Source organism: Glandiceps talaboti, chromosome 14, assembly GCF_964340395.1.
Source record: "Glandiceps talaboti chromosome 14, keGlaTala1.1, whole genome shotgun sequence".
Taxonomy (NCBI): domain Eukaryota; kingdom Metazoa; phylum Hemichordata; class Enteropneusta; family Spengelidae; genus Glandiceps; species Glandiceps talaboti.
Window position 1 is genome coordinate 17,277,069 of NC_135562.1, and position 14,416 is coordinate 17,291,484.

Genomic DNA, 14,416 nt, shown 5'->3' on the forward strand with positions numbered 1-14,416 from the left:
GATGGAAAACAACACTTTTTTACTTTAAAATCGCTTGTTGGCAAGCTGTCCTAATATACTATTAATGTATATAGTATTTATATATTCCTTATTTGAGTGAATGAAATTGCATGGGAACGGGGAGGAATATACACACCCACCTCTGTCTATCTGTCTGTCTGTCTGTCTGTCTGTCTGTCTGTCTGTCTGTCTGTCTGTCTGTCTGTCTGTCTGTATGTCTGTCTGTCTGTGTCTGTCTGTGTCTGTGTCTGTATATGTATGTGGGGGTGTGGATGTGGGTGCGTGCATGCATGCGTGTTTTTGGCTGTCTTCTGCACCTCGAAACGTATACCCGCTCACAATATTACACCGAATAATAGTCAGAAATTTCTCATCAGAATGTAATCGACGACTGATTGTTAAAGTTACAATTCCAATGTTTTACAATGCACGTGATTAAAATAACAAGTACCACATCGCCCCTGACAACAGATGAATGTAACCTGGTTTGGGTGTGAATGCCGATGTCTTTATGAAAATAAGAGATGGGGATGCAGTTGTATAATGAATATTAAGTCATCACAAACGGAGCTGTTGTATCGGTAGGATATATGCTTGCAACTCTCCGCTAACGCACCCCATTGGGCTAGCACTTTTCAATTTCGTCTGTCAGGTACGCAATTGTGAATATTATACATTGAACAGTGATTGTGTAATGTATACACCTGATTTAGTTCATTAGCATTGCTCACGTCTTTGATAAAGTCATGTGAGGAAGTAATCAAGAGTAACAAGTGGACTATACTATATACATTTGTAATGTCATTAAGTAACTCAATGGTGACATAGTTTTGTGACTATTTCATATACTTTGGGAATGACCTGTGACGTTCTTTACACGGCGATACGGAGAGGGATCTTGACGAAATAAATGTCTTTAAAACTATGTGTCCTGTACAAATTAATTCCCGCTGTCGTACTTTGTGCAAGTACTCTGTGTGGTCTAAGACACACGCCCTCAAACATTTTATATGGGAAAGTCCTCCAGAAACTAGCATATGTCTTACTCTATAATTACATTACTTTTGGTTTATCTCATCTCTAAACTATTTTGACTGTGTGATAATTTTTGATAAACTATTGTTTATTACTGCTGCTTTATAGTACTGAAGTTGCACCCATGGTAATTGTGTGAGCGTTTCATTACCGACCATTTCCAAGACACATACGTTTGATAGGTGTACGTATATAGCAGCTCTACCTCATTTTATTTTACCAAGACATTCCCACACTTGTTATTCCGAGTTTCCTGTGCAACTACATTGATTAAGCAAAAGTGGAATTGCGATAAAATAGTGTCTAAAATCTCAGTGAATGATTTTGAACAATATTTAGTTTAATTCAGATGCCAACACAGACATTATGTTGGGAAGGTGTTCGGTTACCTGCTCCAGGGACTTATAAAGGACCACGTTTTCGATAAAAGAAATCCAAACATATCAGCCTAGAAATTAAAAACTTGAAAGCTATGAATGACAGTGTAATTAAAAATAATGTCTATATGCAACACAATCTACAAAATATTTTCCAGATGTTATATTATTTTATTAACACTCACACTAGAATAACCTTGACTTCATGAAAAATCAATTGTATTTTTCATTGCATTGATCAAATGTATCAATACATTTGTTATATCTACCACGTTTGTCAATATTGATATAATTTTGTTTGTTTATTTTTCGTAAACATCGGTTTTAATACAATATTTGGAAACTCCATAGGGTATGGCGTTTCGCCGTAATGGTTATAAATGTTTAAGGCCATCTTCGCAAAATTACAATGTGTAATACGAAAAGAAAAATAAGTGTGACCACCGCAAAACAAACAAACACTCAAGTACACAAACACACACACAAGCACACACACACATACATACATACATACACACATACATACATACATACATACATACATACATACATTCATACATGAATCTGATTGTTTACATGCCTGCAAACAAACAAACAGACAGACAGACAAACAAACAAACAAACAAACAAACAAACGAAAACAAACAAACAAACAAACACTAAAGGTTGATAAAATATTATTAACCATATAAGGTGATGAATATGCACAAACTTGTACAGTTCTTCATGTTGTATATATACTATAAATAACGCCTCGTCTTGCATGTTGTACATGCATTTAATCTCTCTTTCAGCCAGTGCTGCGCAGTTGTACAAACTGACACCTAAACGCATGTCAGAGGTTATTGTCAGAGGTTATTCAGTGTTATAGAAACGCATTAAACTGTGTTTCAAGTTGAGCTGGTGTCATGTCATGGCGGACACATCTATTTGTTGCAGTAGTTGCTGTCGTGGCGTATTGCTACTTCTTTAATCAACCGAATCGAAATGGAAATGGTAAGATATTTTACTTGTCGTAAAGACTGCGATTGTTTTGAAATTAAAACGAAAGTAATTCGGTGGGCCTTTGATATTCGGCGAAATGAAACGAAACGAAACGAAAACGAAAGCGTAATATTTTGTCAACACCACTTAACATGCACTAGAGTTAGAGGAATTTAACGGATGACATCACTCGATAGAATTGCAGAAATTGTAATTTGTTAAATTGAAATGCAATAATATACGTTCAGAGTTGGTTTGTTGGTAATGTTAGTACACACATTCTAGAAATATCAACAATTTCCGTATGGCAGTATATGGGAATATTGAACGTCGACGGTAGTACTCGACGTGATCATTTAACCTTTCACAATCTGACTTGTAATGTTATAGTTTAGACGTTACGTAAACGATGTCTTTATGAGTCACGTTCATGTTATATATGGAAAGAATACAACCCGCGAAAGAATAGCGGTGCGTTTGCTTGGAAGAAAGTGATCAGCCTAGGAAAGATTTCAAGCAATGACAAAATTTGTTTAAAACAGCAATACAAATGATACAATATAAAAGGGGATGCATCTTATGTAGTCTCAGGCAAGGTTTTTTTTTCATATTTTGTGGAAGTTATAATGTAACACTAACAGTCATACTTGATACATTATAATATGTAACATTCTATCAGTAAACAGTGTCATGAGCTCCTGGCTCCTGTGGTTTTTATGTTTTGATATATGTTATCAATTACATTGTATGTCTTTACATGGAACATATCTCACGCATGGTTGTTTTTCGCAAGTCAAAACACTAGCAAACTTTCCAGTACACTTGTTCTGTTTTTATTTAGATTGTCCGTTTGGGTGGTATCACTTTAGAATAAATGCTACTTTGTCAAGGAAAACGAATTCTATAAAAGTGCATGTACCACACATACGCGCACGTACACACACACACACAAAACGCGCGCACACACGCTTTCAATATGGCATGCATTATCTTTTTATATGTCTCTACAATTGGATAATAGTTACTTATTGAGTATTGTGGATAAACCCATGTCACTGCATTTTGATATTTCAACCAGTATGGACAAAAAAGGCTATCATTTTAACCTTTGCAAATGTTATCAATCAATCAGAAATATTCATGAAGTGCCTGAACCCAATACACAGTAATGTTCAAAGGCTCTGACCAAGTAACCAATAGGGTTGGCTAAAAATGTCCTTGCAATGAGACGACGAGTCTTATGGTCTTTCACGAATTTATCAAGAGTGGGAAAATGGCGAAGTCCAACTGGTAGAATATTTCATATTATAGCATGTTAGAATGCACGTTCAATGTATGGTTTGAGCTTACACTGTTGGATATACAACAGTCCTGTATCACTGCAGTGAGGTATATGAAGAGCAGGTGTAGTATAGACCGATCCGATATGTAACTATAGGTGCAATATTGTGTGGCCATTGGGATAACAAAGTGAGTATTCATTTGGATTTTTAATTCATAAAACAACTTTACTATTTTCTCATATACTAGGAGAATCAATGTGAAACATCATATACTGAAACCTTGTTTGTAACTCAATAAATCATAAAACATTAAATATTATATAAGTGTCTCAAATATATATTATTGACAATACAATAACAAACTTCTTTTTCAGTTTTTAATTTTATGTGATTTACAGAGTTACAAACATGGACTTACTCGATGCTCTTTCACATTGTTTTATCAAGTAGGAACAGGTATGTGTACACGTAAAGGAGGAGCTATAAAGCCTTCGGTACCAAAGATGGTCCTCTCAAGATGATCTTGAAAGGGGTTTTACCATACACTGTATATCTGCACAACCAGTGGTAAGCATCAATGGTTGATGTGTATTTACGGCAATCAATCTGTCATCAGTAGTACTAGCACACATACACGTCATCGTCAAAGTTAATTTATACATTTACAAAATAATACAATTTATCGTATTTTGATGATTTATTAATAAAATAAGCACAAAACTGATAGAATATGAGTCGTTGATTTAGGATATTATGGGCTAAACTATATGTCAGAAATAAAAATCTGCACTCAAACGAAAGTCCAAATCACCCACCCAATAATAATATTGACATAAAAGTTTAAATGTATTTATACCTACAGTAACATTTTAAAGATTAAATGTAAGCAAAAAAGTGTTTAAAAATGTACAAATGTAAAAGAAAGCAACTAAAACACCTTATCACCTTCCGCGAAATATTCAGACTGGAAATGATTTTTTTTTTCACAAATAGGAAGTTAAACTCATATAAAGAACTGGTATGAAGCTATTCTCTGAAAATATAAACCTTCACAAATTTGTACTTTCGAATAAAAAGGTGAACCACTGACAATTCTCAATTAATAAAAATGTACTATTTTTCGTAGGATTAAAAGACAATGGTCAGCCATTACAAATATCGTATCATCAGAATGCTTCAACATCACTCAAAAGATTGATTCTTCATTCATAATAATCTGTGGAGGAATTGCAGAAATATGTTATATTACGAAAGAAAGACAAATTATATGACGGAATGACATATAATTCGTTGTCTGTATACTGTTCATTTAAATGAGTATCTAATTATACTAGAATGTGTATAGTGACAATTATTGCGACCAGAAACTGTGTTAGCCAAAGATATTCAAGAAAAATCAATCAGTCAGTCAGATAGACAACCAGACAGACTGACAAACAAACAAACACACACACACAAACAAACAAAAAGTCGGACACATGGACACACATACATACATACATACATACATACATACATACATACATACATACATACATACATACATACATACATACATACACACACACACATACATACATACATACATACATACATACATACATACACACACACACACACACACATACATACATACATACATACATACATACATACATACATACATACATACATACATACACACACACATACATACATACATACATACATACATACATACATACACACACACACATACACACACATACATACATACATACATACATACATACATACATACATACATACATACATACATACATACATACATACATACACACACATATACACACACACATACATACATACATACATACATACATACATACATACACACATACATGCATACATACATACATACATACATACATACATACATATATACATACATACATACACACATACATACATACATACATACATACATACATACATACATACATACATACATACATACATATATACATACATACATACATACATACATACATACATACATACACACACATACACACACACACATACATACATACATACATACATACACACATACATACATACATACATACATACATACATACATACATACATACATATATACATACATACATACATACATACATACATACATACATACATACACACACATACATACATACATACATACATACATACATACATACATACATACATACACACACACATACATACATACATACATACATACATACATACATACATACATACACACATACACACACTTATACGTCACCTGTCACCAATCTCGCATTCTGATTGGTCGAGAGCCCTGCAGATACACAGGCGTATTTTTCACCAACAGCCGTATTTTTGCTTGTTGTATCACGTGATCACTTCACGTCCCCTTGTAAACAAATCTAGCAGACAACTAGAGATCGAGCTATAACCAGCATTTCCAATGCCAAATTTGTTGTCAATCGAACAAAATATCACCGTTGTATACATTGTAACAAGTCTTTGAACTGTACTTTTCATGTCACAGGGAAATAGTCAAAAATTCCACACACAACCGTGAAAGTCCAGTGACGGCGAACGCACGGTCGTCACGCGATCGTAAACATGAATTCCTAAATTTATGAAGGATATGAAAATTACCACCACAAAGGGTGTAATTTTTGCTTAACTAGAACAACAAAGCATATCACGAACATTTATGGACATTTAATGGAATACAGTACGCAAAACAAAGACGCACTCATTTTTCAGCTGATGGTTATTAAGTTTGAATATATCGCTGAGTGATATGCAAATAGTAAACATTACGTCATACTACTGAGCAAACGCGCACTCTGATTGGATGATAAAGTTAAGGCTGACATGTAAACAACCGCATTGCAGTTATCAGAGAGGTGCATGATACTACGCTCGACAGTATAACGCGGAAGTGATTTTATTTTAACATGAAACAGCATTTTTAGACATTCAAAAATGAATTCATAGTCGCAGGTGACGTATAAGTATGTTATTTGCCAAATACTGTTCCACATCTTGCTGCTCGAGGTAATTTTTCTGGTATAACGGCTCGCCTCCGGCTCTCCGTTATACCAGAAAAAATACCTCTCGCAGCAAGATATGGAACGGTATTTGGCAAATAACATAAACACATACATACATACATACATACATACATACACACATACATACATACATACATACATACATACATACATACATACATACATACATACATACATACATACACACATACACACATACATACATACACACATACATACATACATACATACATACATACATACATACATACATACATACATACATACATACATACATACACACACACACATACATACATACATACATACATACATACATACATACATACATACATACATACACACATACACACATACATACATACACACATACATACATACATACATACATACATACATACATACATACATACATACATACATACATACATACACACACACATACATACATACATACATACATACATACATACATACATACACACATACACACATACACACATACATACATACACACATACATACATACATACATACATACATACATACATACATACATACATACATACACACACACACACACACACACACACACACACACACACACACACATACATACATACATACATACATACATACATACATACATACATACATACATACATAGTTGTTTAGAAGCTAATATACAAACCTTTCTGACATACAAAGCCAATTTTCTTTTCACACCTGCCGTCATTCCAGTTACCACCATATTCCTTTTTCAGGAATACACAGTCTTCTATTCCGTCACCGTTGTCTGGCTGACGAACATTCCAGTTTGAATACGTCATCTAGAACAATCGATTCCAGTTTACGTGAGTTAAGTTTTTAGATGGTGGCTGTCATTTACCTAGCTGTTATATCATTGACTTATTAAATCTCATCATTACAAAATCAGTCATAATGATGATCTTATAATTATTGTAAAGTGGTCTTATGATGGCGTCTGTTTGATGAATCCCTGGTGAATAGATTTATTACAAAGCTACAAATACAAGACAGGAAAATACTTTCTCATTTTCTGGAAATGATATGTTTTACCTTGGAATCGGTCATTTTGCCGTACTTCCAGTCAAAATATCATAGTTCCGGTACATTTTGAAATGCTTATTTGGGCTGACCCCCTTTCTCTCATTAGCCTTATTTTCCAAATTAAACTAATGGTGAAGTAGAACCAGTGGTTAAAGTAGTTCAATTGAAATAATTAAAGAAACTTATTTAAATAAAACTTACCGTCGTGTTGTCTGCCCAACGAAAGGTTCCCTCCACCGCTCTATCAGTAGATCCAATCCAGACAGAAGTACGGTAGCCAAATTCTATCATCGAAAAATAATGTATTAAATATACATATATTTTAGAATCCATTTTTGATAATTTCAAGATGACAATCTTTATGCACGAACTTTGAATACAAATTTTGTCGTGAGTTGATATTTCTTTACACAAAATGTGGATTTATGCTTTGATCGAGATTTATACACCTTAGAAATAAACTAAAATCTTATCCTTTTACTGTACTTCGTTAAAGATCATAAGAACATTTGAACCCTTAGGCTATTTTAAAATAGGTGGGGTAGGTAGATTTATTATTTTATTTTGTTATATTTTTTTTTCATGTGTGAGTGTCTAGTTCAGGTTTTCAATTGTTTTCCAAATGGTCTCTGTGCTGTTTATTTCTTACTATCAGATGTACAGCCATTACAGATTGGAAGAATAGTTTTATATTGTCTTCTTAAGTTGATGTCAGTTTCCGCACACACTATTTCTTGCGAGACTTCACGATTTACGTGATTTTATTATTAATTTTCTCGAATACGTAACAAAAAGCCGTGAAAAACTAGGGGGGGGGGTAACCGGAACCAAACAACTTTTATATTTGGCCTTATCCCGGTGTTGTAATCACGTAAATGATTGAAATGGAGACTAAATTACATCAAAATTACGCCATGGACTTAAAAGCCGTGATTTACCAGGAAACTGGTCTTTTAGTTTTACCTAGATATTTTTGTTTGGGGCAGGGGGAGGGGGGGGGAAGTGACGTATGCTTATTACTGACCTCGAAGAAACAGGTCCAAATCAGCATCTTTAATGATAACCAAATGTGAATCCATTCCTTGACAAAGAGTTTCTGCCTCATCGTAAGTGTAAAATTCAGATTCTTTGATGAAGTAGCACTTATTCTTGAAATAATACCAACCAAAACCACAGGCTGTAAAGATGATTAAAAATGACACGGTCAATCTAAGGAATAATGCTTTGTTAAAATTGTATTGGCGATAAATGGATGTTCAGATTCCTCTATGTATGAGCCTGTTATATGAGCCTTTTTTGATCACTTACTTTTGTTGTAATAAAATATGGAGGCTCGTAACTGTTAGCATACATACATACATACATGCATACATACATACATACATACATACATACATACATACATACATACATACACATGTACATACATACATACATACATACATACATACATACACACATACATACATACATACATACATACATACATACATACATACATACATACAAATGTCTAGCTCTATATGCCAACATTTATCGAAATTGACTAAGACTAGTATAGCACTATAAGTGTCTGGAACAAAGGGAAAGTATGGTTTTGTTACTTCAGTACATTTTATATATCCTCATATATCGAAAGTCAATTGGTAAATGAGGAGGACAGTAAGTAACTATAACAATAATCAACATTTCACAAACCTGTTTCATAATAATTGTGGTATTGGATTTCCCTCGTCACACAGTCTCTTGATTCTTCTTCTGTAACTGATGGTGGGGCCATTGGTACACAAAGGCTGCTACATACCAAGAACGAAGCAATGACCGCAAAACATAGCATCCCATTTCTCATTAGATTCATATTCAACATGGTAGGGTAAAGATGATTGGTGTTTCCAATCGCAGGACGACAACGCAGAGATCGGATCCTGGTAGCTGCACTTCTTACAAAAGTGTGATAGCTTTTGGAATTACCTGCACAAGGGTACGCCTTATATTATCACTTACAGGAAGCAAACATTTGCATACAATGAGAACGGATTATTAATGTAATGGGGGGGGGGTGAGATAATTCTATGTTTTCCATGACCTACTTTAACTCTGCACTCTTTCATATCACCTCGTTATCAATCGGCCGGATATATTCGACAGACTTTACACCGGATACTTTAGTAGGATAAGTGCCTGTAATAGTTTACACATATGTATATTGACAACAATGGCAAGCTACTGAGAAATAAACAACTATCACATCGAACTACTTACCTAACATTTACAATTGTCTGATCATACCACCACTTAGAGGTCCATATTGTGTCATTCTGATGAAAATCGTCAACCAAGACAGATCGAAAGCTCAATACTAAAATATGTGAACTGCTTGTGTGGTATAACCTTTGTAAATCATTTGATCTAGCAAGCTGATGAACATTTTTGATCATCATAAGTGTGCATTTATTTGAACAAAAATACCCCGCTATAATACACGTAGACGAAAATATCTACAGTGTACTTCGCAATACCGTGTAGCTTTTCTGTTTGATACAACCACACAGAAACCAACTAGAAACTGCATATGGGACACTTCAATAGCAACATCGCCTTTTTTGCTACAGTGAGTCTAATGAAATAAACCATTTAAATGTATTGCAACTCTATGCAGTCATTTGGGCGCCAAAGGTTTTCCTTAATATCATATATACCCAGTGAAGGACGCGGATTTGCCTAGCAAAGCCCATGCCTATAACATATCTGAATGGAAATCATTTATGGACCCTAAATTTGATCACCATTGTTAACTTAATGTAGTATGTAGGACACAACACAATTGCAAATTTGCTGCACGGGGTTGATGATGGGCAACATACAATTCTACATGCTAATCTATCAAACAGTCAACATGGTGGTGGATACAAATAATCTGGTATTCCTTGGGGTGGTGGGGAGCTCGACATCTTTGAGCGCATTTAGGGTACGGTGCCTGTGAAAACATGTGTTGTATTGTATTGTGTTGTGTTGTGTTGTGTTGTATTGTATTGTATTGTGTTGTGTTGTGTTGTGTTGTGTTGTGCAGTGCTCTGTAGTGTCGTGCCGTGTCGTGTTCTGGCTGATACTTAAGTACTCCATGTGCTCAAAGACTATATTTGATTGTAAATTGCTGCGTGTGTGCTGGATAGCCTGATAACGGAGAGTATATACCGGGGGGGGTACTCCCATTAATTGGGTATACGTAAACGTGCCGCTCTTTGGGGTAGGGTTTTTTGCCCTTTGGTCTAAAATGGGTACTGTCATTTTAGAGCTAATGAGTCTAAAATGGCGTCCCCATTTTCACATTTGTTATGGAATGGTCTAAAATGGGGTATTGGTTTTGGGTCAAAATTGGTCTAAAATGGGGTCTGGGTTTAGCAGCATTGGTCGCACACCCCTACCAAAGCTAGCCAGGGGTACCCCCCCCCCCGGGGGGGAGTATATATAACACTCGAGTCGAAGAGAGTAACATGATAAGGTGTCTTCCGGTGGACAAAATAAGGACACCTGATAACACATCTTTACCTTCAAAGAGGCATCCTGTTTACATATCTGAAAACAATTTAAACTGTTACAGTAAATACAATTTAGCGGAAGTATATTTGACCTTATCCGGTCCTTGTTGTTGTCTAGTGGGTCGTCACATCAGATTGCCCTTAGGGACGATCGACACAATGCCGTACAAGCTGAACCAATGAACATCGTTCGTTTAGGTCAAGACCCCTCCCCCTAAACGAACGCTCACAAGTGCGACATCAAACATTTATGTATGATGTAAACTATGATGAAAACTGTAGCGGTCACACCACTATGATCGATGTAATGTAAAAACATGATTGTAAACATATTCAAATACTACCAGAAACTCGGCACTATATCTCACATAGGACTAAATATTTTTTTTAATCAATGTATCAACATCTCAGTAGTAATTACGAAAGTTGGTATCATTGCTGGAGTGAACGGTTTCCGTCGAAATCTGGTTTAATAGAAGTGCGAAAACGAAGTTCGGCGAAATCGCATTGACGCCAGACCCTCTAACTAAACGAACGAAGTTCTCTTACTGAGCTTGTGTATTTGATGGACGTACGATGCAATGGGGGTATAAGGGGTCATACGATTTGTCAATAGAAAAGATGAAAACACGACGCAATCCTCTCAAAGTTCATTTAAATACAATGGTTGGCAACAATTTTGAGCAAATGTTATTCTGCTGGTTTTATATTTTACATACAGCTAATAATTTATTAAACTCGATCGAATGTGTTATATGTCTAATTGGTAATAATTTTACAACTCTGATTTCAACTACACTGGTTATTTACTTGATATTACTAGATAAATATTTAATGTGTATGATTTTGTGGTATTTTGAGGTAAATAAATGCCCACTCACAAGTTAGTTGTTTATTTGTCACTAGCTTGTTATCAATGTACATATCTATATTACACAGTCCATTATCCTACTAAAGTATCCGGTGTAAAGTCTAAGTATAAGCTTAATGATTTCCAGTCAATTTGTAACGAATGGATATGGTGGCGCAGTAAAGTAGATTTGTATAGTATGCCTTTTAATTAGTCAGTGTTTCTCAAAATAACACCTTAAAATGTCAGAAGGAAACAGTGAAATATTTTATTTATTAAAAAGTACCGAATTTCAGCAATGGAAGATACTGTAGATTCAAGTACGAGCTGCGTGTGGTGGGGTCACCATCACTGATGACGAAATGATTTCTAATCATGTCGCAGAGGGCGAAACTCAATCACGAGGTTAAAGAAATGTAGGGTCGGTCGGGTCATGAATTATCTCGACTGCCTTACATTAATAATCTGTTATCAATGTTTGTTGTCTATTCTATTCCATGCAAATGTTCACATCCTGTAGGCATTCATCTATTTAAGGGGTACTTCTGTGCAAGTCCCTCCAAAAGCGATCAGACTATCGACAGACAAGCTACCAGTGTCAAATCTCAACGTTTCCCTCGAGCGATTGAAAAAACCAAATCATCTTGACCACACCATGTTGAACATGAATCTACTGAAAAATGCGATGCGATGTTTTGCTGTCATCGCTTCGTTCTTGGTATATAGCAGCGTTTGTGAACCGAATACAGGAGATTGTGTGACGAGAGAAATCCAGTATCACAATTATTATGAAACAGGTTTGTCGAGTCCTCTTTACATGCTCATTAGCTTATGATACATAAGGATATATGAATGTATTGACTAGAAAATATTTGTAAATCAAAACTATACTCTCCAATTTTGCAAACAGTTATAATTCTTTATGACTGTTAAAGTCTAGCATAAATGTTAACATACAGTAATATGATAATTGAAACTGGTAAATTCGAGCAATTAATTTCAAACTATATTTTTTCTAAATATATGCGATGAACGTCACGGTTACCGGTGAGGTTTAAACGTGTTTCAGGTAGTAAAATAACATACATGCATTGATATAAAAAAAAATCGTGAAATATCAATTTTCAAAACCGTCATTGCCTTGCTTAACAGATTCATTGAAGTGAATGTTCTATTATTCTTATTATTTAAACTCTTTTTACAGCCTGTGGTTTTGGTTGGTATTATTTCAAGAATAAGTGCTACTTCATCAAAGAATCTGAATTTTACACTTATAATGAGGCAGAAACTCTTTGCCAAGGAATGGATTCGCAACTTGTTACCATTAACGATGCTGATTTGGACCTGTTCCTTCGAGGTCAGTAATAGACATACCCCCCCCCCCCACACACACACACACACACACAGTATCAATATATACCTAAAGACCAACTTCCTTATAAACCATATAAATGTTAAGACTTTTTCAAATTTTGCCTTTTGAAATGTTAAAAATAATTAATCATAAACACTGGATATAATCGTGAATTCCAATTAGTTGACTATGTGTTGCTAACTCCATGGGTCCAATTTTAATTCATTTTTTTCAACTTATTAAATCGGAGACAAGTATTCGGAGACCATATTGAATAACGGTAGGGTTTTGTTTACATGGCCTCCATTTTAAGCATTGACCGTTTTATTTTATTTCTATGGACCAAGGGTTCAAACTATTCTTGAACAAGCAAAGTATTTTTTTGATTTCCTAGGTTCATATTTCACTAGCATTTGAGCTACATATTATAAACATTTGATAGAGTATAAATTAAAAGTCTATACTTTTTTTTTATTGGTAACTTCAGTTGTTTACAATATAAGTTGCTCTTGTTTTACATAATAAGATGGTGTATTGTTATCCATTTGTTACAGTGCCTTTCAAGTTTGTCTTTGTTAACAGCTATAATATACTCACAGTGATAATTGTATTTCACATGGTTCAAGTATAGTGCAAAGTGCGGTTTCAAGTTTTTCATCTTCATAGAGTAAATGTGTCTCGTACACCCTACCATTCGTTGTGTCTATAGACACTAAAACGAGAGTATTCCAATTCAAATTGCTGCATCACATTCTGTTCACAAATTATGATTTGAAGAGAAGGGGAATGCAGATCTCTCCAGCTTGCACTTTTTGTGAAAGAGATGAT

General features: G+C 34.9%; 1 protein-coding gene across 1 annotated transcript in view; it reads left to right on the forward strand.

The window, feature by feature from the left end:
- Window positions 1–2,288: 2,288 nt before the first annotated feature.
- Window positions 2,289–14,416, forward strand: part of LOC144446055 (perlucin-like) — a 14,144-nt gene continuing 2,016 nt past the window's right edge. Inside the window, exons 1-2 of the mRNA XM_078135744.1 lie at window positions 2,289–2,408; window positions 13,439–13,591. Coding sequence (XP_077991870.1) covers window positions 2,321–2,408; window positions 13,439–13,591 — 241 coding nt within the window. The 5' untranslated portion in view covers window positions 2,289–2,320. The remainder of the gene's footprint in view (window positions 2,409–13,438; window positions 13,592–14,416) is intronic.